At 39.6% G+C, this 27,496-nt stretch overlaps 1 protein-coding gene and 1 long non-coding RNA gene across 7 annotated transcripts; one reads left to right on the top strand and one right to left on the bottom strand.

Annotated features, from left to right (window-relative positions):
- The first annotated feature begins 2 nt into the window (after positions 1 to 2).
- Positions 3 to 15,560, top strand: LOC148106501 (uncharacterized). 2 transcript variants are annotated; one of them, XR_015719166.1, is made up of 7 exons: positions 3 to 266; positions 576 to 636; positions 842 to 904; positions 8,088 to 8,185; positions 8,344 to 8,433; positions 10,865 to 11,098; positions 11,174 to 15,560. It is a non-coding gene; the product is annotated as an uncharacterized LOC148106501 (long non-coding RNA). The 2 variants fall into 2 exon arrangements; XR_015719167.1 differs by lacking the exons at positions 3 to 266; positions 576 to 636; positions 842 to 904; positions 8,088 to 8,185; positions 8,344 to 8,433 and adding an exon at positions 9,056 to 9,695.
- On the bottom strand, positions 11,444 to 26,576 carry LOC148106500 (uncharacterized). 5 transcript variants are annotated; one of them, XM_087842353.1, is made up of 5 exons: positions 17,332 to 17,576; positions 17,075 to 17,135; positions 16,807 to 16,869; positions 13,564 to 13,608; positions 11,444 to 13,471 (listed from the first exon to the last, which is right to left on the bottom strand). In XM_087842353.1, the coding sequence occupies exons 4-5, from the start codon at positions 13,601 to 13,603 to the stop codon at positions 12,468 to 12,470; spliced, it is 1,044 nt and encodes a 347-aa protein (XP_087698479.1). In that variant the 5' UTR covers positions 13,604 to 13,608; positions 16,807 to 16,869; positions 17,075 to 17,135; positions 17,332 to 17,576; the 3' UTR covers positions 11,444 to 12,467. The 5 variants fall into 5 exon arrangements, with proteins under 5 accessions (XP_087698479.1, XP_087698474.1, XP_087698470.1 ...); XM_087842348.1 differs by having other exon boundaries at positions 17,443 to 17,576; XM_087842344.1 differs by lacking the exons at positions 16,807 to 16,869; positions 17,075 to 17,135; positions 17,332 to 17,576 and adding an exon at positions 26,108 to 26,576.
- Positions 26,577 to 27,496: the final 920 nt, after the last annotated feature.

The raw sequence follows: 27,496 nt of genomic DNA, 5'->3' as shown, positions 1-27,496 counted from the left end.
TACAGTACGTACTTGAGATGGAACATTTTAACAACAAAAGTATAGATAACCCCTCTCCCCTCCCAAAATGGTTTGTTCCAGCTCGCCTCTCCCCTGCTCTGGCGCCCTTTCTGCCAGAGCGATGGTGTCTGAGACGCAGCGGAGCGGAGGTGGAAGCGCCTGCCTTAAAACAGGACATATTAGCTGCATTTAACCCTAAGTTACTCTTTATATAGTTAGGTAGGAGTCAGGCCATGTTTCTTTTTAGCTGAAAAACATTACACCAGGTAACCTGCTGTGTTGAAAACGTGTTTTCCGGCGATGTTTCTACCCTACAATCCGTCCTGCTCTGTAGTAAAATCAGCAATACTTGATCGTCTTGTAGCTCCCATTGAAATGTATACAGCCTATTTAAAATCTAAAACTTAACATTATCTGTAGCCTGCTGTTGTTACCACTGTCCTGTTTGAAAAGGAGAGAAGCTGCTTATTTTGTCATATGTGCCGATATTAAACCCAAGGTACTTACTAGCTAACTGACTGGATTCCCATTAACCTTATAACTGCTGTTGTGTGTGTGTGTGTGCGTGTGTGCAGAGAGACAGCCAGGTTCATGATGGATATGAGGAAGTTTTTTCAAAAAAGGAGCCACATTCAGGTAAACGTGTAAGATCAAATGATCCATCAATAAAGGATAATGTTGGATCAGTGTTTCAATATTTATATCCTTTATTAGATGTTCATGTGGTTTGGTTATTTGCCTTTTGGTTGAAAGTAAACTGAGAGAGGACTTTTTTATTAGTGATCTTAATAGTATTGTTTTTAATCTAATTGAATACAATCTATTTGTGTATGATTGTCAGTCCAAAGAGGGAGAGAGGAAAGAGGAGAACATGAGGAGAAAGTACAAGTTCAGGAAGAACCAGGTAAGAAAACAGACAGGGAACAGTGACAGGCACAACACAAACTGTTAAACTGGCAAAGAGAAAACTTTTTGAAGCTCAAGAGTGAGGCTGGTGCCATCCCAGATATGTTAACATTGTACAATCTTCTGAATAATCAGATCTTCACCACACTGAAAACTGTTATTCAGGTTGCCCTAACAAACCCAGTTAGCAGCTGTAGCTGTGAGAGGTCTTTTAGTGTCTTGAGTCAGCTCCATACCTGGCTGAGAAGGACCATGGGTCAAAGCAGACTCCAGCACCTGGCTGTGCTGCAAGTCTGCGACATAGGATAAAAGAAAAGAAAAACTCTGCAGAGCCATATTAGTATCTGCACTAAACATCTTTTCATACGTTGTACCAGAGGCCAAGGTGTCTCCATTTTTCTAATTTTGTAATAATATTTTGTACATTTCAAGGACTCTTCTATTTTTGGAGTGTATTTTTATGTATCTGTATTGTATTATACAAACACTTTAAAAGTGAATCTCTGTCCAGAAAATGCACTCAGTTTACTTTTCACTCACTGTGAGCATCATTCATTATTCTCCTCAGTAATTAAGGTTAGGATATGTTTTTTATTCCAATCCATTCTTCAGCATTTAAATAACCTTGATCAGATTTGATGGTTTTGTTACAGACTTTTCAAAAAAGTGTTTTGCTTTTCTTTCACAAATGTGGGATTAAATTGTGTTAAAATGTACAAAACAGTGATGTCATGTTTTGTGACGAGGACCCAGGCACAGACAGACTTGATGAATTTAAGAATCTCATGATTTAATAAAGAAATTTGCAGACTTGCACAGAGATGGTAAAATTATGATGACTGATAATGGAGATGAATACAACAGACGATGAGGACAGGGAGGAACAGAGGGAACTCGGGACAACTGGAGACATTTAAGGATGCAGGGACTGACAGAGACAGGGAAGACGTCTCATTGTGACGAGTACAGTTTACCTTGCCTGGATGGGCAGCTCTCTGGGTGCGCAGCACCCCCAAAGCTCTGATCCTAGAATCACCTCTGCTACCATGCAACCCAACATAATACACAAATACACGGCAACGCCTTGAAGTCATTCTGTTGTTTCCAAAGAACTGATGAGAAAGATGTTTGACTTAATCTATGTGTTAGGCAGTAGTTTGTGTAGGAGTCATATGAGTTGTTCCTTTTTTGATTAAGTGGGTTGGTTTAAATGCACTCACTGTATTGGTGCACGGGTGTGGGGCGTGACTCATGGGTGTGTTAGGTGATAAATGTGGTTGCACTCACCTGATGTTGATGAGCAGAAAGGTAGGGTGAGCATGAGGCGAAACCTTCTGTTGAGCGCAGCTTGAATCATTTTGATGCATTTTTGACTGTAACTTGATGGTTTATGTAAACTTATGCACTAAGTTATGCAACAGGCCAATGTTGTAATTTGGCATAGTAAATGGTGCAGTTATTTGTGCAGTCTGTGCATTTGTTTAATGGTTTGAGTCCGTGTGCCGATTTGTATAGTGGACAGTTGTATGTGGAATAAAAGTAGCACATAGTACAGATGTGTATCTCATGTGTTTACTGTTGCGCGTCATCTGTGTCCTCGTGTTTAGCCTGCCGCGGCCGCTGGCTGGAGGAGCCGCAATAGTTTGGATATAGAGAATGCTGGTGGCATGAATGAAAATCTTTGAAGCTTCGTCCAGCGATGAAACTGAAATCATAATAGGGAGGGATTCTTCTATCAGATGCAAAGATGAATTAACAACAGCAAAATTACAATATGTAATATGTATTTGTAAAGAAATATTATAGACAGTTTTGAAATGATAGATCTGTAAAGATGTCAAGCAGCTTCTAGATGCTTAAAGGAAGCAGTAAGGTCAGTTTCCCTTCTGGGTTTTCAGTAGTGATGTGCGATACCACTGATTTCCTTTCTGATCCGATACTTTGTACAAAAACGTATTTTATTTATTGTATCTCAAATTATAGCATCATAATGATTACAGGACATCAGATTACTTGTTTCCAACAATGACGGCAGCTGCTTAGTTTTAATATTACTCTTATTAACTCTGGTAATTGGTGATTCTGTTCTCAGACATGTGAAGCTAGAGACACCGGCAACCATAGTCAATTGTCTTCCAGGGGCCAGAGCAGGCGACATTGAAGGAAATTTAAAACTGCTGGCTAAGGGTAAACATAAATTCAGTAAAATCATAATTCACGTCGGCAGTAATGACACCCGGTTACGCCAATCGGAGGTCACTAAAATCAATATTGAATCGGTGTGCAACTTTGCCAAAACAATGTCGGACTCTGTAGTTTTCTCTGGTCCCCTCCCCAATCAGACCAGGAGTGACATGTTTAGCTGCATGTTCTCCTTAAATTGCTGGCTGTCTGAGTGGTGTCCCAGAAACGATGTGGGCTTCATAGATAATTGGCAAACCTTCTGGAGGAAACCTGGTCTTGTTAGGAGAGATGGCATCCATCCCACTTTGGATGGAGCAGCTCTCATTTCTAGAAATATCGACAAATTTATTAAACCCCTCAAAATATGACTATCCAGAGTTGGGACCAGGAAGCAGAGTTGCAGTCTTACACGCCTCTCTGCAGCTTCTCTCCTCCTGCTACCCCCCCAAAAACCCATCTCCATAGAGACTGTGTCTGCTTCCAAAAAGACAAAAAACAAACTAAAAACCAGCAACAAACAACTTAAACATTTACAAAGAAAGAACAATACAGTATCCACATCTGAACCAAAGAGTAAAACAGTGAAGTGTGGATTATTAAATATTAGGTCTCTCTCCTCCAAGTCTCTGTTAGTACATGACTTAATAATTGATCAACAAATTGATTTACTCTGCCTTACAGAAACCTGGTTGCAGCAGGATGATTATGTTAGTTTAAATGAATCAACACCCCCGAGTCATTCTAACTACCAGAAATCTCGAAGCACAGGTCGAGGGGGCGGTGTGGCAGCAATTTTTCACACCAGTCTATTAATTAATGAAAGACCAAGACAGACTGTTAATTCATTTGAAAGCCTGATGCTTAACATTGTCCACCCCAGCTGTGAAACTCAGAAACCAGTCTTACTTGTTATCATCTATCGTCCACCTGGGCCTTACACAGAGTTTCTGTCTGATTTCTCAGACTTTATATCTGATTTAGTTCTGAGCTCAGATAAAATAATTATTGTGGGTGATTTTAACATCCATGCTGATGCTAAAAATGACAGCCTCAACATGGCATTTAATCTGTTGTTAGACTCAATTGGTTTCTCTCAAAATGTAAAAGAACCCACCCACCACTTTAATCACATTCTAGATCTTGTTTTAACATATGGCATAGAAACTGAACATTTAACAGTGTTTCCTGAAAACCCTCTCCTGTCTGATCATTTCTTGATAACATTTACATTTACAATAATTGATTACGCAGCAGTGGAGAGTGGACTTTATCAAAGTAGATGTCTTTCTGAAAGCGCTGTAACTAAGTTTAAGAATATAATCCAGCCACTGTTATCATCGTCAATGCCCTGTACCAACACAGAGCAGAGCAGCTATCTGAACGCTACCCCAACAGAGGTCGATTATCTTGTTAATAATTTCACCTCCTCACTACGTACGACTCTGGATACTGTAGCTCCAGTGAAAACTAAGGTCTCTAATCAGAAGTACATGACCCCGTGGTATAATTCTCAAACACGTACCCTAAAGCAGTTGACTCGTAATCTGGAGAGGAAATGGCGTGTCACAAATTTAGAGGATCATCATTTAGCCTGGAGAAATAGTTTGTTGCTTTATAAGAAAGCCCTCCGCAAAGCCAGAACAGCTTACTACTCATCACTGATTGAAGAAAATAAGAACAACCCCAGGTTTCTCTTCAGCACTGTAGCCAGGCTGACAAAAAGTCAGAGCTCTTTTGAGCCAACCATCCCTTTAACGTTAACTAGTGATGACTTCATGAACTTCTTCACAAATAAAATTTTTATCATTAGAGAAAAAATTACCAAAAATCATCCCACAGATGTAATATTATCTACAGCTACTCTTAGTACCATTGATGTTAAGTTAGACTCTTTTTCTCCAATCGATCTTTCTGAGTTAACTTCAATAATTACTTCCTCCAAACCATCAACGTGTCTTTTAGACCCCATTCCTACAAAACTGCTCAAAGAAGTCCTGCCATTGATTAATTCTTCGATCTTATATATGATCAACCTATCTCTAATAATCGGCTATGTACCACAGGCCTCCAAGGTGGCTGCAGTTAAACCTTTACTCAAAAAGCCATCTCTAGACCCAGCAGTCTTAGCTAATTATAGGCCAATCTCCAACCTTCCTTTCATATCAAAAATCCTTGAAAGAGTAGTTGTCAAACAGCTAACAGATCATCTGCAGAGGAATGGTTTATTTGAAGAGTTTCAGTCAGGTTTCAGAGTTCATCACAGCACAGAAACAGCTTTAGTGAAGGTTACAAATGATCTTCTTATGGCCTCTGACAGTGGACTCATCTCTGTGCTTGTCCTTCTTGACCTTAGTGCAGCATTCGATACTGTTGACCATAATATCTTGCGATTAGAACATGCTGTAGGTATTACAGGTATTGCACTGCAGTGGTTTGTATCATATCTATCTAATAGACTCCAATTTGTGCATGTAAATGGAGAGTCCTCTTCACACACTGAGGTTAATTATGGAGTTCCACAGGGTTCAGTGCTAGGACCAATTCTGTTTACATTATACATGCTTCCCCTAGGCAGCATCATTAGAAGACATAGCATACATTTTCACTGCTATGCAGATGACACCCAGCTCTATCTGTCCATGAAGCCAGATAACACACACCAATTAGTTAAACTGCAGGAATGTCTTAAAGACATAAAGACTTGGATGGCCACTAACTTTCTGCTTCTTAACTCAGATAAAACTGAGGTCATTGTACTCGGCGCTGAAAAGCTTAGAAATATGGTATCTAACCAGATTCTTACTCTGGATGGCATTACCTTGGCCTCCAGTAACACTGTGAGGAACCTTGGAGTCATTTTTGACCAGGATATGTCCTTCAACGCACATATTAAACAAATATGTAAGACTGCGTTCTTCCATTTGCGCAACATCTCTAAAATTAGAAATATCCTGTCTCAGAGTGATGCTGAAAAACTAGTTCATGCATTTATTACTTCCAGGCTGGACTACTGCAATTCATTATTATCAGGATGTCCAAAAAACTCACTGAAAAGCCTTCAGTTAATCCAAAATGCTGCAGCAAGAGTACTGACAGGGACTAGAAAGAGAGAGCATATTTCTCCTGTTTTGGCTTCCCTTCATTGGCTTCCTGTTAAATCCAGAATTGAATTCAAAATCCTGCTCCTCACATACAAGGTCTTAAATAATCAGGCCCCATCTTATCTTAATGACCTTGTAGTACCATATCACCCTATTAGAGCACTTCGCTCCCACTCTGCAGGCCTACTTGTTGTTCCTAGAGTATTTAAAAGTAGAATGGGAGGCAGAGCCTTCAGTTTTCAGGCCCCTCTTCTGTGGAACCAGCTTCCAGTTTGGATTCGGGAGACAGACACTATCTCTACTTTTAAGATTAGGCTTCAAACTTTCCTTTTTACTAAAGCATATAGTTAGGGCTGGACCAGGTGACCCTGAATCCTCCCTTAGTTATGCTGCAATAGATGTAGGCTGCCGGGGGATTCCCATGATGCATTGAGTTTTTCCTTTCCAGTCACCTTTCTCACTCACTATGTGTTAATAGACCTCTCTGTATTGAATCATATCTGTTATTAATCTCTGTCTCTCTTCCACAGCATGTCTTTTATCCTGTCTTCCTTCTCTCACCCCAACCGGTCGCAGCAGATGGCCGCCCCTCCCTGAGCCTGGTTCTGCCGGAGGTTTCTTCCTGTTAAAAGGGAGTTTTTCCTTCCCACTGTCGCCAAAGTGCTGCTCATAAGGGGTCATATGATTGTTGGGCTTTTCTCTGTATCTATGAAGCGCCTTGAGGCGACATTTGTTGTGATTTGGCGCTATATAAATAAAATTGAATTGAATTGAATTGAATTTCTCTTTCTGGGTCGCAAAAAAAACTTTTAACATATTTTCAGGTGAGAATGTAGCCGTGTAAACTTCAAACTTAAAATGTTATTGTTTGGCTTTTTCAGTGTTTTATTTGTTCGTGAGTAAATCAGTTTGGTTCAGATTAAAGTTATTAGATTAGATTAAATTAAATTTATCTTTATTAATCCCTCAGGAGGGTTCCTCCGGGGTTTTCACACAGCTGAATAAACGTCAAACAGAAAACTGATTAAACAGAAGTGTGAGACGGTCGAGAGTTTACGTCAGCGCCCGGTTATATGTTAGATAGCAAGGAGCAGACGGCAGTTTCACTCCACCGAGGGAGCTCGTGACGTACTACCCGGCTTTCTTCAGACCGCGAAGGCCGGGTCCTCAGGTGGAAGCAGCCTCTGAATTTGGACACCCCCGCTGTTTCCGGACATTTAACGTATTTTATCCGATAAATAAACACTGTAAAATGTATTTATCCCCCCCACACAACAGCCTTTTTGAATGTCTCCCTAGTATGGCCACAACACCTCACGTTTTTGCCACACGTATCACAAACCACGTCTCAGTTTTTGTGGAGGTAAAATAGGTTCGCACATGACTCCAACTACGCTCAGCCATTGTTGTGAGTGCGCACGCCAAGGGGCTGCGAGACATTTATACAGCCGTATTTCGCACATGACTATGAAAGGCTGAAGAGGAAGTAGTTCCTTTGAATGTAGACAATCCCAATGTTATAGTTTCTTTCCACTGTGTTCCTGTTAATGATAAACTACAAACTTACCCTAAATTACTAAAATATCAATATTTTAATGTGAGAATTGATTCTAGAACATAAACGATTGGTATCGGAGGAATCGATATTTCAGGATCGATCCGCACATCATTAGTTTTCAGCATTAATAAAGAAACCTGCAACAAGGTGAGTGATGTTTGAGGTCTAAAAGAAATCAACACAGAGAAATGTTTACAGTGCTTTTCTACCTGAACATTCAAAGCGCTCTATACAGGTCGCCTCATTCACACCTGTTCATAGAAGCCCTTTTTCTGTGCTTTCTATCTAACATTCACACACATTCATCAGAGAGTGACTTGGGGTTAATGTCTTGCCAGTTAGCACGCAGTCTGGAGCAGCCAGGGATCGACCCAAAAACCATCTGATTAGTAGATGAGCTGCTCCACCTCCTGAGCCACAGCCGCCCCTTTTAGAGGTAAAGAATCAATTAGAAAGTAAGGACAGTAATTTTTTGAGGTGATTTGATTAAAAAAATCATTTTTGCTTCTAATTACATAATTAAGGTGTAATTACATCATCCAACAAATTGATACATTGTCATAAACGTATCATTTATCTACTAAAAATACACAGGAGCTGGCGTCATGTTGTGGAAGCTGCCATCTTGCCCCACCATCATCCACTGGCTGATGGGCATCGCTGCTCCGCCTTTTCATGTTTTATGTAAGTGGATTTATACATTACTTTGAATTTAACCTCCTAAGACCCAAACTCTTCCACAGCATGCATTTTTAATTTGTCTTTGATATTTGGGCTGATTGGGTCCAATGAATGTAAAAACAAAGAATTACCAGATTATTTTTTTTACCTTATTTTTGTTTTTATGAACAATCGAAGCCACGTGTGAGGATATTCATTTAAAATTTTGATAGAACTGTAGCAGTATAATGTCCCCGTAAATGGATATCAGGCCCTTGTAGAGCAAAATTGAGTATTTTGGTCTAAATAACCCAAACTGCGATGTCCACATATGTGGACGGCAGGTCCTAGGAGGTTAAAGATGTCAAATAGCTCTTTCACACTACATATGACCGTTTCACATTTGTACATGTATATTTTGGTGATCTCTTTCTCAGTATGTTTTTCTTCTTATGGAAATAAGCTAAGATTAAACCGGTTAATGTTAGGCTCCTGTGTCCTAAAAAAATCACACCTTTCCCCTGATAAACAAATTGATTGGATTCTCACATTGTGTGGGAATTGATTATCAATTACAACTTTGATGAGCCACTTCAAAGAAAGTTTCACAGCAGCAAAAGTCCAGATGTGGAAACAGAAGGTTTCCACATTAAAATATCGATATTTTAATCATTTTGGGTAAAATTGTAGTTTTTCATAAACAGGAACACAGTGGAAAGAAACGATCATTCGGATTGTCTACATTGGAAAGAACTACTCCCTCTCCCGCCTTTTATAGTCATGTGTGAAATACGGCTGTATAAATGTGTGGCAGCCTCTGGCGTGCGCACTCACAACAATGGCTGAGCGTAACTGGAGTCATGTGTGCACGTGTTTTACATCCACAAACAGCCGAGACGTGGTTCGCGATACATGTAGCAAGAAAGTGAGGTGTTGTGGCAACACCGCTAACCTCGTCAAACACCTCAGAGTAAATCATATCACAGAATATGACGAGCTTGAGGCGAACTGAAGAGGAGGAGAAGGACAGGTGCTGCTAGGGCGAGACATGTAAATGACCTTTAAATTTGGTAAATATTTTGTTACAGGCTTGGCCCTTTAAGGGTGAAGCCTGATGGGAAATGTATTTTGGAATGTGTGTAGCGGGACTGCCGTGTGTGGGTGTGTGGAGAGAGAGCGGAGAAGAAGAAAAAGTAACGGTTAGCTACAGAAGAGACGGAAAGGAAATAAATAAAAGGAATATAATAACTCCCTCGACAGCCAGAGTTGTGTCGGCGATGCTCGCTGTGAGTAGACTGTTTCAGCCCACTGTACGCGGTGTTCGTGCCTTGGAGAAGAAATAAAGTTCGGTGAAGCAGTTTCCTACGCCTCCTTCGATCTTTTTGCTAGCGGAGTTGACCTGTATAGTAAGCTGTTGCCGGCTACGAGCCAGTTACGGAACTTTCAAGTAACTGCCAGAGGTTTCCTTACTACGGTTCGGGACCGCGGATCTGGCGCGGTAACAATTTTTACGTTTGTTTGAAAGGCACTTCGGTTTTATTTTGAAATCCATGCTTTTATTTTGAAACAGGAAACTGGCGCAAAACCGTTAAAGGGCTGTTAGTAATGTTTCTTTTAGGATATGGTAAATAGTGTGCCTTAAAGTGAAAAATATGTACGTTTCTTTTGCCAATTAGTACCTGGCTGACAGTGGCACAAGGTTTGTTAATGTTTCCTTTAACGGAATAAGTTACATGCAATCAAAATGTCGTTTAATAGAGTTTATGTTGTTAACCTTGACCTTTATGTGTAGTTGTAAGTTAGTGAGGTGATATAATGAATTGAGTGATGTAAATTTGATGTATATGCTATGTGTGAGCAGGAGAAATTTGTTTCCTTTGATGTCATGGTATTAATATTGCTGGTTTTGATTTGCTCCTAGCTCTTACGGTGTCTTCACTGAATGTTTCAATAAAAACCTTTCCAATAAAACCTCTGTGAAGCATCAGTATAAGAGACCATCATTCAGCCAGGGATGCTACAAGACAGACGTCTCTCACGGAGTCCTTTAGTGCTGCAGGCAGGCAACATGTTCAAATAGCACAGCTTCAGTTTTTTTATTTCTATATGATGAACTCTGCATTATTAAGTGATAAGAACAAGTAATCTGATGTCCTGTAATGATTATGACGCTATAATTTGAGATACAATAAAAGAGTAAAGTTTTTGTACAAAGTATCGGATCAGTAACGTCGATACCACCCTGAATTTTACTTGGTATCGGATCGGAAAGGAAATCAGTGGTATCGCACATCACTAGTGATCAAACGTCAGGCCAAGCTGGAACTGCTTCCTGTCTTCTGTAACTTCTACAACACTGTCCAATAGAGACACATGAATGAAATGCAGTGTCATTAAAAACACTGATGATCTTTATTTAAAAATGTAATATATTTACATCTGAATAAACTTTTAGGCATTACGCTGACGGACGGATGGATGCACAATGAATGCTTTCTCATCCTTCTTGTCATGCACCATGGAAGTGTCTGAGGGGCTTTTCCACTTGGAATCGGGATTCTGTGTCCACACTTCAGAGATGGAGTTTCCAGCATCTCACCTGGGCCTCATCTGCAAACAATCAGCAGGAGGGCTTCTTAAACCAGCGCTGCCTGCTACTCCTCGCCAGTTTGTTCTGCCATCTCCAGTGGTAACTAGGCTTCACCTCTGTTCCAGTTCTGGCTTGCTGCTTCCCTGTGTTTAACCTTGTTTTCCCTGTGTTTAGATCTCCTCTGCCAACATGCTCATCCTACCCTCAAACTCCCTTACCCGTCCAGCACTATTCATTTAAGATGTGATGGAATCAAAGTAATTATTTTCAATCCCGTTGGATTGTTCCCATCAGGAGCCAGGTGTTCAGTCTCTCGATAGCTTTTCCTCTGGTTCCTGCTCTCTGCTGACACTCCTAGCTCGAGCCACGTTCTCCATTCGCTCTCTTTAAACAAAGTCTCATAAATAGTTTAACCATGTGCATTGAATCTGCATTTGTGTCTAAGCTTTCTATGGAGGGAAGAAATCATCACAGTGACATCTATTCAATTTTTAATTCAATTTTAATAATAATAATAATAATGATGGATTGCATTTATTATCTATAAATTTATTTTATTATCTATAAATAAAATTGTAAAGCGCTTTTCAGGACCCCTCAAAGCGCTTTACAATTTTATTTATAGAGCGCCAAATGACAGCAACAGTCACCTCAAGGCGCTTTATATTGTAAGGTATACTTACAAAGAAATCCCCAACAATCATATGACCCCCTATGAGCAAGCACTTTGGCGACAGTGGGAAGGAAAAACTCCCTTTTAACAGGAAGAAACCTCCAGCAGAACCAGGCTCAGGGAGGGGCGGCCATCTGCTGCGACCGGTTGGGGAGGGGCAAGGAAAACAGGATAAAGACATGCTGTGGAAGAGAGACAGAGGTTAATAACAAGTACCATTCAGTGCAGAGAGGTCTATTAAACATAGTGGGTGAAGAAGAAGCACCCAGTGCATCATGGGAATCCCCCGGCAGCCTAATGCTGGGCATACACTGTGTTATTTTTGGGCCATTTTGAGCCGATTTTTCAGTCGTGCGACCGTTTTGGGCATCGTCCCAAGTTTGGCCTTGATCGTGTGTCGTGCATCGTCTACATGGGGTAACGAGAAGCGATTAACGCCTCACGACCAGCTCCCGATCATCAATCGTTTGCTCGTAAGAAAATCAAACCTGTTTGAAATCCTGTCGGTCGTCCTGAGGGTGTCACCGCAGCGTCTCGCACTGCGCACGCGCAAACGCAGAAATGAGAGTGAAAAGACGGAGTAGAACGGCGGTGCGGCGTGTGATCTGGACACAAGCCACGGCACAAACTTCTCACCCCTGCGAGTCAATCAGTTTGAGCAGGAGCTGAATAACGCGACTGAAAAAAATCGCAGCACAGTGTATGCCCAGCTTATTGCAGCATGGAGGATTCAGGGTCACCTGAGTAGGCCATCAGCCTACTAAAAGGATACTGAAGAAACCCGTCGAAATAGTGTTAGTCTTCATCACTGCTGCTGGTGGACTCATTTGAACACCTCCGAAATTTGCACACAGGCAAACATTCCTCTTCTTCCTCAAAATCCTCTCGGGAACGCTTCCTCGAGCCTCCAGCTTCATGGTTGTCAAGCTCTTCGTGCGCATCTTCAAAAAGTTCATCACTGCTGCTCTCAGAGTGGTCGTGCACAGCTGAGCTGGTCCCCGAATCAGAGTGTGCAAGCCTGGATTTTTTGCTATTATGACCTTCTTCATCAACATCTTCCTCTCTGGACCTTTTCGTGGATCCACCAGGCTGTGGTTCTTCTTCTGTTACCTGCTGATTGATGTCCTCATCGGCAATATTACCAGCATGAGGACAGCCCACGCTATCAGTGTCAGAAGCAGAGAAGAATTCAGAGTCATCATCAGAAAACTCCTCGCTCCATCTGATTCTTTTGTTTGGTTCCACGTCTTCTTCATCCATCTCTCTAGACCTCCTCCTGGAAACACCTGGCTGAGGGTCCTCTTCTGGGATGTACTGGTGAACATCCTCACAGTCTTCAAATGCCTCATCAGAATCCTCATTTTCAATGCCAACAACAACAACAGCATTGTGATCCTCATGCTGCTCATTGTTGTCAACATTGGCATTATTGTCCCTCACATTAACATTTTGAATGTTGACATTGTTGTCAACATTAGCATTATTGTCCCTCACATTAATATTTCGATTGTTGACATTGTAATTATCATCGTAAAGGTAATCGTCATATTGATTCAATACTGAAGCTCCTAGCGCATCCAGCCTCCGACAAATATCACGGAGAGCAAGATAAAGATTGACCACGTAGCCCCGGAGTCCACCAATATTTTCGTTAGCTGGTTGGTTAGCTGGTCGGTTAGCTGGTTGGTTAGCTGGTCCATCAACTGGTTCATTAACTGGATCATTAGCTGGTTGGTTAACTGGTTCATTAGCATGTTCCCGATCTCCACCTGAAAACCTTTGTGGGGTAACCTGCCGGTCTGCAAGATCATTTAATCTTTTAATTAGCATTCATAACTATCTGCTGAAAATCTGTTTTTCATCAATTTCAAGACTGAGCACATGTGCTTACCATTACGGTAATTTTGGAATCCATCTCCTATTCCACTCATTTTGACTACAAGGAACACAAAACAACAATGATCAGTAAACCTCAACTCAGAATGTTCAGAGAATTTGCTTTTTTTGTGATGACTTCAGGCTGCGTCCGAACGTACACGGCTATGTTTGAAAACGCACGTTTTCCTTTTTCGTTAAAAAAAAAAATGCAGTCCACATGTGCAGTTTTGAGAAAATATCTTCTTCCACATGTAAACGCTAAAAACAAAGTGAAACGCTGTCAAGAACACGCCAAATCTTAACCGTGTAGAAATGTTGGCCAATCAGAAGTCTAGAAGCCTGGGTGGGAAAACCTCACAAAACCTTACGTACTTCTGAAAAGTTTTTGTCTTTTTCTGGAAAAGCAGCTAATTTTGTGTTACTTTCACGTGCCTTCATCGTTTCAAATGTTAATAACTAAAGACAGCTTTTTGGCTGGAACAGACTCACAACTTTGGAATGGACAAAATGCATACAGCATACATAAATGTCATTTTTTAAAATTACATTTATTCCAAACCGACTGTTTTGAATGTAGAAGCCACGTCTGATGCCTCTGTGTTTCTAAATGGAGGCGCAGTAACTCTGTGTATATGTCAGCGTGTAAAACCTGCAGATACTAAGATTAACAGACACAGTATGTTGTCTACATCCGCCATTGTAGAAATTGATCTCATGTAAACACTAACGTGGCCACAGCGTGGCGTCAACAGCGGCGCACACTTTTGACATTGCCTGAGTAAATGTCCGTTTTCCTCGTCCACACCTAAACACAAAAATGTAGTTTTCAAAAATCTCCACCCTGGCAGGAGTTTTTAAAAATCTCACCTTTCAGTGACTCAATCTGCTGCTTAGGTGTGGACGAAAGGCCCAAATGCAGAGACAAAGCTGCGCTTTCAAAAACAGCCGTGTACATGTGGACGCAGCCTCAGTTTCTCAGAAATTCTAATAGTTTGTTTGAGAACAAAAGTCTTCTCTATTTTCCTAAATGAACAAAACAATCTCAGAAATAATCGTGTTAAAAAGAGCTTCTGTCACTCAGATATGATTAAGAACATTTTGTCATTTATGTATAATTTGTCAAATATTACATCAGTTAAGTCTTCATTTGTTTTCCTGAATAATAGATCCACATCATCCTCTCTATGATGGAAAATATAGTCTAGTCTTGCACAATGTAAAGTACATAAATACTGTCCTGGCAGGCAGGAAAATCAGGTTTTATATATTTAAGTAAATGATCTTAAGTTTAGAAACTGAAATTTGAGCTTACTTTAGTTCTTGGTAAATTACAGAGCAGTTAATCCTCAGGGAAACGTCGAAATGTCACTAAATAGTGGTCTGCTTTCATACGGCTGCAGTGTCTCTTCAGTTTTGTGTTCATATGCTGATGTTTTCATTCAAAACATGCTTAAATGCTGTGATGTCACTTTAGCAGCAAAGACTGTGGAATGTGCAGAGATTCTTTTTACATCAAGTTCTTTGCTCAGAGTTTGATATCTTTTAAATGGAGACAAAAAAAACAGACAGAAGTGAATCTAAAAGACTAAAGCGGTCAATGTGTTATTATTTTTATTTATTCTAATAGTTCCTGTAAAGTTCTACTCTAAGAGATTCATCTGGGCCTTCATGCAGGATTAAAGCTCAATAACACACAAAATATAAAACATTTCTTTATGGTTGTTAGGCAAAGTTATCAAACATATATCCACTAATATGCTCTCATTCTTGCTCTGCTCCCTCATTTTTCCCTGGAGGCATCGCTATGGCAACTTAATATTTAACATGTCTTTGTTATCAACTTTATTTGTACAAATCTGTGATGTTGATGTGCACAACGTGGGCTTTAGACCTCGGAGGGTTAATCAACAAATAAATTTCTGCTCATGACGGTGCAGATTTCTGACAGTTTGTGTACTTTAAGCATTTAACAATTTGATTGTTTTCTAATAAAAACTGTGTGAAACTCAAGTTAGACCTGTGTTTGTAAATGAACCGCCCCATGTTGTGTAGCTTTCTGGATTTTATACTTATTGGGCTACATATTAATTTACTATACAGGCTATACAGTAGATAAAATCTAAACTCACATGTTTTATGTAACTAAAGTGTTTAATCATGTGGGCTACAGACAATAATCAAGTTATGGTTTTCCCAGCCCGCTATGTCTGTGTCAGGGGCGATTCTAGGATCAGAGCTTTGGGGGTGCTGCGCACCCAGAGAGCTGCCCATCCAGGCAAGGTAAACTGTACTCGTCACGATGAGACTTCTTCCCTGTCTCTGTCAGTCCCTGCATCCTTAAATGTCTCCAGTTGTCCCGAGTTCCCTCTGTTCCTCCCTGTCCTCATCGTCTGTTGTATTCATCTCCATTATCAGTCATCATAATTTTACTATCTCTGTGTAAGTCTGCAAATTTCTTTATTAAATCATGAGATTCTTAAATTCATCAAGTCTGTCTGTGCCTGGGTCCTCGTCACAAAACATGACATCACTGTTTTGTGCATTTTAACACAATTTAATCCCACATTTGTGAAAGAAAAGCAAAACACTTTTTTGAAAAGTCTGTAACAAAACCATCAAATCTGATCAAGGTTATTTAAATGCTGAAGAATGGATTGGAATAAAAAACATATCCTAACCTTAATTACTGAGGAGAATAATGAATGATGCTCACAGTGAGTAAAAAGTAAACTTAGTGCATTTTTTGGACAGAGATTCACTTTTAAAGTGTTTGTATAATACAATACAGATACATAAAAATACACTCCAAAAATAGAAGAGTCCTTGAAATGTACAAAATATTATTAAAAAATTAGAAAAATGGAGACACCTTGGCCTCTGGTACAACGTATGAAAAGATGTTTAGTGCAGATACTAATATGGCTCTGCAGAGTTTTTCTTTTCTTTTATCCTATGTCGCAGACTCGCAGCACAGCCAGGTGCTGGAGTCTGCTTTGACCCATGGTCCTTCTCAGCCAGGTATGGAGCTGACTCAAGACACTAAAAGACCTCTCACAGCTACAGCTGCTAACTGGGTTTGTTAGGGCAACCTGGATAACAGTTTTCAGTGTGGGGAAGATCTGATTATCCAGAAGATTGTACAATGTTAACATATCTGGGATGGCACCAGCCTCACTCTTGAGCTTCAAAAAGTTTTCTCTTTGCCAGTTTAACAGTTTGTGTTGTGCCTGTCACTGTTCCCTGTCTGTTTTCTTACCTGGTTCTTCCTGAACTTGTACTTTCTCCTCATGTTCTCCTCTTTCCTCTCTCCCTCTTTGGACTGACAATCATACACAAATAGATTGTATTCAATTAGATTAAAAACAATACTATTAAGATCACTAATAAAAAAGTCCTCTCTCAGTTTACTTTTAACCAAAAGGCAAATAACCAAACCACATGAACATCTAATAAAGGATATAAATATTGAAACACTGATCCAACATTATCCTTTATTGATGGATCATTTGATCTTACACGTTTACCTGAATGTGGCTCCTTTTTTGAAAAAACTTCCTCATATCCATCATGAACCTGGCTGTCTCTCTGCGCACACACACACACACACACAACAGCAGTTATAAGGTTAATGGGAATCCAGTCAGTTAGCTAGTAAGTACCTTGGGTTTAATATCGGCACATATGACAAAATAAGCAGCTTCTCTCCTTTTCAAACAGGACAGTGGTAACAACAGCAGGCTACAGATAATGTTAAGTTTTAGATTTTAAATAGGCTGTATACATTTCAATGGGAGCAACAAGACGATCAAGTATCGCTGATTTTACTACAGAGCAGGACGGATTGTAGGGTAGAAACATCGCCGGAAAACACGTTTTCAACACAGCAGGTTACCTGGTGTAATGTTTTTCAGCTAAAAAGAAACATGGTCTGACTCCTACCCAACTATATAAAGAGTAACTTAGGGTTAAATGCAGCTAATATGTCCTGTTTTAAGGCAGGCGCTTCCACCTCCGCTCCGCTGCGTCTCAGACACCGTCGCTCTGGCAGAAACGGCGCCAGAGCAGGGGAGAGGCGAGCTGGAACAAACCAGGGGAGAGGGGTTATCTATACTTTTGTTGTTAAAATGTTCCATCTCAAGTACGTACTGTATGCTTTTATATTTTTAGTAGTGTGTCCCACAAACAGCAAATATTGTCAAAAAAAGTAAAAAAAATCTTTGGGGGTGCTTTGATTCATTTTGGGGGTGCTGAAGCACCCCCCCAAAAATGGGCTAAAATCGCCCCTGGACCATGTAAAGGATTTTTTAAATGAGCTTTGTTCACTCTGTCACTGTCATAGACAGAATAAAGATCTAAATAAATAATATGTACATTTCTTTATGCTGCCATAATTTATATTAGATATTGAAATCTGAGTATTCAGCTCCAAGCTGACAGGACAAACTGTAGGTGACAGACACTGAACATTAGCAGCGAGAGAACATGACTCGCTGATGGATCTGTGGTGGTGACTCAGACAGTAATAGAGTCTGACGTGGATCCAGCCTTAATAAGCTTGTTTTTAGTAACTAAAATCTGTTTTTATGTCAGAACATTTGATTGTTTCAGCAGTTGTTGTGAAGTCGTTCTTCTTAACTAGAAATCATTCTGCCATCGTGCACTCTCCTTGCCCTCTGTGGTCTTTCGGTTTTTATTCCTGAGCTTTGCACTCACTCTTATAAATTCAAATAAAATACAGATTTTACTTTTTGATTCAACTTCAGATATCATGTCTGCTTCATTTGTCATTAAATAGCAAGGAGGCAGACCTTACCTGCTCATGAAAGTGGTTGTCGGTCAATCGTCCGATTCATTTTGAGCCTTTAAACTGGGGCACTGTTTCTAGAAAAAGCTGTCATTCTTAAACATTTAATGCAAAAAAATAAATAAAATAAGACCCCTTGAATTAAAGCTGCAACTCAGTTACATTTTGATTATTTAATGTACAATTGCCTGTAATGGTGTAACACTGCAAAAATGTGACATCATAGAAGCCATGGTATAAAGTCAACAGTGTGGATCGTGTTTTTGTGCCCAACAGATGAGATAACCTTGTTGGAGTTCATGGAGGGAGCTCAGAAGGATGAATGGGTCATGAACCTACTGAAGCTTGATGTCAACGCCACCGGCTGGGTCATTCAGAACTGCGGCAGACTGGAATCAGCCACGTGATTTATTTGGAGGCCGACAGAGTGGTGCTATCTACATACCTGAGGTTTAAAAGTCTGCCTTTGTCTCCACGTTCATCTCCCTGCAACTTGGAGCTGGAGCACAGCGAACTGTTTCATAGCTGCAGTTCAGCAGAGGTGGTTGGTCCAACAGTCCAACAGGCATTGCTTTGTGTCTGTGGTCCGAGCTTCTTATCAGACTTATTTTTCAAAATGTCAAAACTGGAAAAAAAAATAGCACTTAGCTTCAGGCAGACTCTGTGTCATTTCACTGGACAATAAAACAGGTGAAAAGAAAAAGAAGAGAAAAAATAAAAACGTGTGCAATGACTTTAGTTAATCACACACTGTTTCAGGACATCAAGCAACATTTGTCCAGCTAAAGAAATCGAAACTCACAAAACGTCTTGGTAAATGCAGCTGATGTAAATTCATATTCATGTGTTATTATTATATTCTTAGATCCATAATGGTTACCCATAAAGGATCATATCTTATAAATATATTTATACAGAGAGAGAGTTAATTTACACTGTCAACAAAAAACTGAAGCACATCTTATTTAAGCATATTTATATATAATTAGTTATTATTATGAGGCTGTATACTCTTGATTTGGACGTTATACATGAACCTCTTCTGTTACTCCTGTAGTGTTCAATCATCAGAGTAATGTAATGAAAGATACTTACAGTCATGTGAAAAAGACATTTCTGATAGGACTCTGTAGAGTTATAGAGTCATTGTTAGCCTGCGGGTCTTCTTTTCACAGCAATAACTTCAAGGAATTATTCACTGTGTGAATTTATCAATGTATCCATTCTCTGTTGAGGGATTTTGACCAACTCTTCTTTACAATAGTGTTGATTGAGGTTTGCAAGTAAATCATTTATGCACAGCAGTTCACTCAGACTGAGGTCTGAATTTTAACTGACACCTTCTTTTTTAGCCTTTATGTGCTGGTGTGCTTGGATCCGTGTTCTGTTGTATGACCCAGTTTTAGCCAAGCTTTAGCTCCTGGATAGATGGCCTCAAATTTGACACTAGAACACTTTGGAACACAGTTTTCCATGACTGCAAGTGATCCAAGCCCAAATCATCACCGCTCCACCGCTGTGTGCTTGTATAGACTGTTTCTGCTGTGCTGTTTCTTCTTCGGTGAGGTATGTTATGGTTAAACTTGTCCACTTTAGTGTCATATATGTAAAGGACATTCTGGAAGTCTTCTAGTTTGTTCAGATGCAACTTTTCCCACCTAAGAGTGCTGCCAGAAAAGGCTCTCTCCTGGAAAGGATCCAAAAAACACATTTATTCAGTCTAACTGTACAATCACCAACGTTTGCATTATCCATGCTAACTGAATACGACATGTAGCTCTTGGGTTTTATTTTTTGGTTTGTGTAAGGAAGAGGACTCCCTTACTACATTTATTTATATTATACTATCTGTATAGCACTTTAGAGCACACCTTTCACTTTATTAAAAGCACCTTATCAAGCACTTTATTTAGCATTGCACTTTAAGCATGGATTTGCACAGTAAAACATTTGCACACAAGAAGTTTAAATATTTATTGACTATTTATTGGGAATTTTAAAATCAGTTGGTAGCCTTATTTCAGATCCTGCACAGCTGCTCCTCATCAAGGAATGTGGTGGTTGTCTGTCAGGAGAAAAGAATGGTGATTGAAATTGTGATTAAGGTTTACCAGTAAGGAAAACTAATGCAAATGTGTGTGAAATCTAGGGATAAAAGTAGTGCAAATAAGTGTAAGATAATGATTACTCACCTTTCTTGCCTGTGTCCTCTTCAGGGTGTTTGGGCAAATGTTTCCCCGGGGGTCCAGACACCATTTAAAGGTTCCGGGAGAGACCATTGGTAAAGAGAGTGTGGTGAATCTTTTTGTGCTTGGGTTTCTGGGTTTTTATAATATTGGGTTTGGTGTAATATTAAAGTGTGAAATATTTATTAATATGTAAATGTGAAATGTATTTGTGTATTTATTTATTCTTATTGATATTGTATACTGTGGTGGAAGGTTGGGATTTAATAACTTACCTGAGAGTGGAATAATGGTTAAATCTGTGACAGCTGAACATATTTAAGGCTGCCAGTTGTCATTAGAGGGTGGATTTTTTGTGCTGTGAAGAAGCTTGACAAATTGTTGTAAGGAGAGCTGCATAGAAAATAAATACTTTGTTCCACTACACTTGCCTTGGTCCACCTCACTGTGTTTCCAGCCGCTAAGGGCTGCCCTGTTGCAGTTTGCATCTTTCCCACTCCTTTGAAGATGTTGGCACTGAGTTAAGGTTTTCATACTTGCTGATGATCAGTTAATCAGATGCATCTGATTAGCAGCACCTGACGGCTATTTTCTCTCTTAATTCCTATGGAAGCAGGAGCATTTAGTTTCTGACAGGACTGCACAGAGTATGATGGTATGTGCTAATAGTAGCAGCACATACCCTGCAGAGTGGTGGAACAATGCATAACTACAGTTTGTTTTATTTATTGATTTATTTAATCATTTCTTTCCCAAACTGGTGTCTAAGAACATTATTAAGGAAAAGACAATAACAGATAACAATAACACTGAATTATGTGCCAAAGGAGGCAGCGTAACACTGAATGTGAGCATGACTTTTGTTTCTTTGTTGCACTTGGAATCTTTGTCACGTGTAATAATGTATCCATTTAAACGTATTACAACAACTTCTTTTGCCCTTTTACAGCAAACAAAAACATGTTTTGTTCACAGCAAGTTGTGTTTCTGCCATTTTATCATTTGGCAAGAGAGACTAAAAGAAACTTTCTGATGAAACCAGGCAATACGGTAAAAAACAAACCAAAACAAGCAGCTGAGAGATACTAAAACTGGTATAATTATCTGTGGATTTGTCACTTTATGTACAAATTACACTACATACTGTACATGTGGGATGACATAGGACAGGACAGGAGATTATTTTAAGATTATTTTGCACTTGGTGCCATCAAACTATCATCTGATTTCAGGAGAACACTCGAAAATATATGTGGTCTCAACATATTTAGAGTTAAGTTTATCAGCACAGATATTTCTGTAGTGTTTCACTTCCTGTTTGGACATCAAAAGATTTCCTGGTGAACTTGAAAGATCATTTATATGAAATGTGCAATTATTTTATTAATAAAATATATATATATATATATATATTTTACATCATGTTGCATTTTCTTCGTTTTTCATACTGTGCTAGTTACTCACTCAGGTCAGCAGTTTGTACACATCTACGCTGAAGCCCAGTTACGTCGTTTAAAGCTGTGAAAGTCAAACAAAACTCCCTGTAATTTTTGATATTTAAACATTTTCTTCTTTAATATCAGAGATGAAAGCTTTACTTACTTTCATTTAAACTTAACCACATTTCTGTTTTCATAAGTGAATTGTAATGTCTTGTTATTGTGTTTTCTCCATGTGCAGGAGTTCAGGTGGTAGATGTCTGTCTGTACAAAAGACAGCATCATATATAAAAAAAGACATGAAGCTATGAATGCACTGAAGGTCTAACAGTTAATTCCAAAAAATTCTTACGTTCATTAAACCTGATTTCTCAAATCCAGGGAACTTGGAACACTGAGATTTCCTTCACTGTATGTCAAATAACTAATTGGTCAACTTTACTTTATTTCATGAGCAGGTTTCATGCTGCAGATTTGACGAACCTGCATTCCAAAAGTGCATAATTTAGGTATCTATGATACGTTCAGGGGCGATTCTAGGATCAGAGCTTTGGGGGTGCTGAGCACCCAGAGAGCTGCTCAACCACGCAAGATCAACTTTACTCATCACGATGAGACGTCTTCCCTGTCTCTGCAGTCCCTGCATCCCTACATGTCTCCAGTTGTCCTCTGTCTGTCTCCTCGGTGCATTTAAACCCCTGTTCCTCCCTGTCCTCATCGTCTGTTGTCCTCGTCTCTGTTATCAGTCATCATAATTTTACCATCTCTGTCCAAGTCTGCAAATTTCTTTATTAAATCATAAGATTCTTAAATTCATCACGTCTCTCTGTGCCTGGGTCCTCGTCAGGATACATGACATCACTGTTTTGCAACTTTGCGTATGGTAAAATGTATGAAAAGATCTTTACTGCAGATACTACTATGGCTCTGTAGATTTTTTATTTTATTTTAACCTATGTCGCCTCACCTTGACTGGCACATCTGTCTATCACTTTTTGGTAGTCAACTCTCTCTGTTTCACTGTTTCCTGTCTGTTTTCTTACCTGGTTCTTCCTGAACTTGTACTTTCTCCTCATGTTCTCCTCTTTCCTCTCTCCCTCTTTGGACTGACAATCATACACAAATAGATTATATTCAATTAGATGAACAAATTACATTAATATGAAAAAAAAATACTGTTAAGATCACTAATAAAAAGTCCTCTCTCAGTGTGTTTTCACCACAAGGCAAATAACCAAACCACGTGTTCATCTAATAAAAGATGTACATTTGTCCGCAGGTTACGGACAATTTTAAGTTTTACATTTTAAATATGCTATATAAAATTCAACGGGAGCAACAGGACGGTCAAATGTCGCTGATTCTACTACAGAGCAGGACGGGTTGTAGGGTAGCAAACATCGTGGGAAAACACAGTTTCAACACTGCAGGGGCGCACCTTGGACCAAGGGCAGGACACCTGCTATGAAAGGATGCTGAGAACCACAGGTGAGGCCAAATCAAGAGAGGAAAAATCCGTGGAAAGCAAGTCCACAGACCAGTGTTGCCAACTCCTCAGTAAGGAAAATCGCTATTGGCTGTCCTAAAAGTCGCTAGAAGTCGCTAAATGACGTCATCACATAATTTGCATAATTGGTCATGCTAATGTAATTGTAACCTACTTGGAGAGAGAAATAACATCGTGGAAGAGACATAAAGTGAGTAAAAAACGTCCTAAATGCATTTAGAGTTTATTTAGAACTACAAATTAAATTTATTTTAGTAATTATTGTTTTTTTTAATGTTACAATTCCAACCCTGCTCCTTAATGCGGGCTTGGACCAGCAAAAGTGACCCGAAACAGGCACTCTGGTGGAGTTACTTTGTGTGTGTGTATTTATAAGTAGTTTTAAACCTTGTGATCCACAAAACAGCATAAGAGTAAAAGAACTGACTGCCTTACAGCACCCGCTGCTTGTTGAGAGTAAAAGCGATTTCACGTCTTTTTTTAGCGACTTTTTTTTTTTTAGAAAAAAAGTCATCTGAAAACTCGCTAAATATAGCGACAAAGTCGCTAAGTTGACAACACTGCCACAGACACGTTGCAGCAGGATAACAGGCACCTTTATGATACGTAGCTGCTAGTGATGGGTCGTTCGCGAACGAAATGGCTCTTAGAGCCGACTCCTTGAAGTGAACGACGCGAGCCGGCTCCTTATTGGGAGCCGTGAGGTTTTTTTTTTTTTCTTTCTCTCACCCTCTCTCTCGCCCTTTTTTCCGCTAAACTCCGCACGCGCAGCCTGTAGAGGGGGGAGGGGCGTTAGTTACACTCACAGCAGCACAGGAACAGAGCCAGAGAGAAAGAGAGCGAGGGACAACAACGTCACATTAGAAAGGTATAGTAATCATCCACTATTTTCAGTTGCAGATGATAAAGGATTCAGAAATCATGCAGGCCCATATGACAGAGAATGTGCATCTTCTTTTTGTTTTAATATTTTAATTTATATTTAATTGTGTTGTGGTTTGCAGTGTTTTGTGTTGTTTCACGTTAAATTTGTTTAAAAGGAAAAAGCTGAAAATTTAAATAGTTAAAAGTTTAAAATGTAAATAGTTGTTCTTTGTATTATATGATTTATTTATTACATTTTATGTGGAGTGAATAAATAAAGTATATTTATGGTGGCCCTTAGAGACAAAGCATGTACAAACTCCAAAACACGTAAAAACTCAGAAGCACGTACAAACTCAGAATCACGTACAAAAGACAACAGAAGTGCTCCAGGATGCTAGGGTGCAGTGTTGAGCTTTTGTTACCTAGTGGCTACACAAGCCAGGAAGTATCAACAACCGGATTTGGTGTGTGGTAATAACAGGTAAATGAATTTTTTTTTTAATTATTTGAATAAATATGAGTGCTTGTCTATAAATACACAAACAATACGCACATGCTTTCAATTGTGTAATTTAAGTGATCTAGGTAGCTCTGTTTTGGAAGTTCAGTTAACGCTAGAAATGTGTTTTGGAGTTTGCACGTGCTTTTTGGAGTTTGTATATGCTTTAGAGTTTGTATGTGCTTTGTCTCTAGGGGCCATATATAAACATATATAAATAAAACCACTTTTTTTACATTAGTAATTCATTTTCTGCATAATTTTATGTTATTGTTAATGATTAAATAATTAAAGCAACAAAACAACCTGAAGAGCCGGTTCGGAGCCGAAAGAGCCGGCTCTTTTTAGTGAGCCGAGCCGAAAGAGCCGGATCTCTAAAAAGAGCCGGAAATCCCATCACTACTCTTCTGTTTTTGGAGTGTATTTTTATGTATCTGTATTGTATTATACAAACACTTTAAAAGTGAATCTCTGTCCAGAAAATGCACTCAGTTTACTTTTTACTCACTGTGAGCATCATTCATTATTCTCCTCAGTAATTAAGGTTAGGATATGTTTTTTATTCCAATCCATTCTTCAGCATTTAAATAACCTTGATCAGATTTGATGGTTTTGTTACAGACTTTACAAAAAAGTGTTTTGCTTTTCTTTCACAAATGTGGGATTAAATTGTGTTAAAATGTACAAAACAGTGATGTCATGTTTTGTGACGAGGACCCAGGCACAGACAGACTTGATGAATTTAAGAATCTCATGATTTAATAAAGAAATTTGCAGACTTGCACAGAGATGGTAAAATTATGATGACTGATAATGGAGATGAATACAACAGACGATGAGGACAGGGAGGAACAGAGGGAACTCGGGACAACTGGAGACATTTTAGGATGCAGGGACTGACAGAGACAGGGAAGAAGTCTCATCGTGACGAGTACAGTTTATCTTGCCTGGATGGGCAGCTCTCTGGGTGCTCAGCACCCCCAAAGCTCTGATCCTAGAATCGCCCCTGCTACCATGCAACCCAACATAATACACAAATACACGGCAACGCCTTGAAGTCATTCTGTTGTTTCCAAAGAACTGATGAGAAAGATGTTTGACTTAATCTATGTGTTAGGCAGTAGTTTGTGTAGGAGTCATATGAGTTGTTCCTTTTTTGATTAAGTGGGTTGGTTTAAATGCACTCACTGTATTGGTGCACGGGTGTGGGGCGTGACTCATGGGTGTGTTAGGTGATAAATGTGGTTGCACTCACCTGATGTTGATGAGCAGAAAGGTAGGGTGAGCATGAGGCGAAACCTTCTGTTGAGCGCAGCTTGAATCATTTTGATGCATTTTTGACTGTAACTTGATGGTTTATGTAAACTTATGCACTAAGTTATGCAACAGGCCGATGTTGTAATTTGGCATAGTAAATGGTGCAGTTATTTGTGCAGTCTGTGCATTTGTTTAATGGTTTGAGCCCGTGTGCCGATTTGTATAGTGGACAGTTGTATGTGGAATAAAAGTAGCACATAGTACAGAGGTGTATCTCATGTGTTTACTGTTGCGCGTCATCTGTGTCCTCGTGTTTAGCCTGCCGCGGCCGCTGGCTGGAGGAGCCGCAATAGTTTGGATATAGAGAATGCTGGTGGCATGAATGAAAATCTTTGAAGCTTCGTCCAGCGATGAAACTGAAATCATAATAGGGAGGGATTCTCCTATCAGATGCAAAGATGAATTAACAGCAAAATTACAATATGTAATATGTATTTGTAAAGAAATATTATAGACAGTTTTGAAAGATATAGAAAGATCTGTAAAGATGTCAAGCAGCTTCTAGATGCTTAAAGGAAGCAGTAAGGTCAGTTTCCCTTCTGGGTTTTCAGTAGTGATGTGCGATACCACTGATTTCCTTTCTGATCTGATACCAAGTAATATTCAGGGAGGTATCGACGATACTGATCCGATACTTTGTACAAAAACTTATTTTATTTATTGTATCTCAAATTATAGCATCATAATGATTACAGGACATCAGATTACTTGTTTCCAACAATGACGGCAGCTGCTTAGTTTTAATATTACTCTTATTTCTCTTTCTGGGTCGCAAAAAAAACTTTTAACATATTTTCAGGTGAGAATGTAGCTGTGTAAACTTCTAACTTAAAATGTTATTGTTTGGCTTTGTCAGTATTTTATTTGTTCGTGAGTAAATCGGTTTGGCTGAGATTAAAGTTATTAGATTAGATTAAATTTATCTTTATTAATCCCTCAGGAGGGTTCCTCCGGGGTTTTCACACAGCTGAATAAACGTCAAACAGAAAACTGATTAAACAGAAGTGTGAGACGGTCGAGAGTTTACGTCAGCGCCCGGTTATATGTTAGATAGCAAGGAGCAGACGGCAGTTTCACTCCACCGAGGGAGCTCGTGACGTACTACCCGGGTTTCTTCAGACCGCGAAGGCCGGGTCCTCAGGTGGAAGCAGCCTCTGAATTTGGACACCCCCGCTGTTTCCGGACATTTAACGTATTTTATCCGATAAATAAACACTGTAAAATGTATTTATCCCCCCCACACAACAACCTTTTTGAATGTCTCCCTAGTGTGGCCACAACACCTCACGTTTTTGCCACACATATCGCAAACCACGTCTCAGTGTTT

This window comes from Neolamprologus brichardi, chromosome 1 (assembly GCF_056152115.1).
Source record: "Neolamprologus brichardi isolate AB-2024 chromosome 1, ASM5615211v1, whole genome shotgun sequence".
Taxonomy (NCBI): domain Eukaryota; kingdom Metazoa; phylum Chordata; class Actinopteri; order Cichliformes; family Cichlidae; genus Neolamprologus; species Neolamprologus brichardi.
The sequence above is the reverse complement of the archived record's forward strand: the minus strand, read 5'-3'. Positions and strand labels throughout refer to the sequence as shown.

Excerpts from the sequence above, each read along its gene's own strand:
- LOC148106500 (XM_087842335.1), bottom strand. The coding sequence starts at position 14,505 with ATGTACACGGCTGTTTTTGAAAGCGCAGCTTTGTCTCTGCATTTGGGC. Across the intron at positions 13,609-14,417 it reads GCAGATTGAGTCACTGAAAG|TCAAAATGAGTGGAATAGGA; the intron begins GTGAGATTTTTA and ends TGTTCCTTGTAG. Across the intron at positions 13,472-13,563 it reads ATTCCAAAATTACCGTAATG|ACCGGCAGGTTACCCCACAA; the intron begins GTAAGCACATGT and ends ATGATCTTGCAG.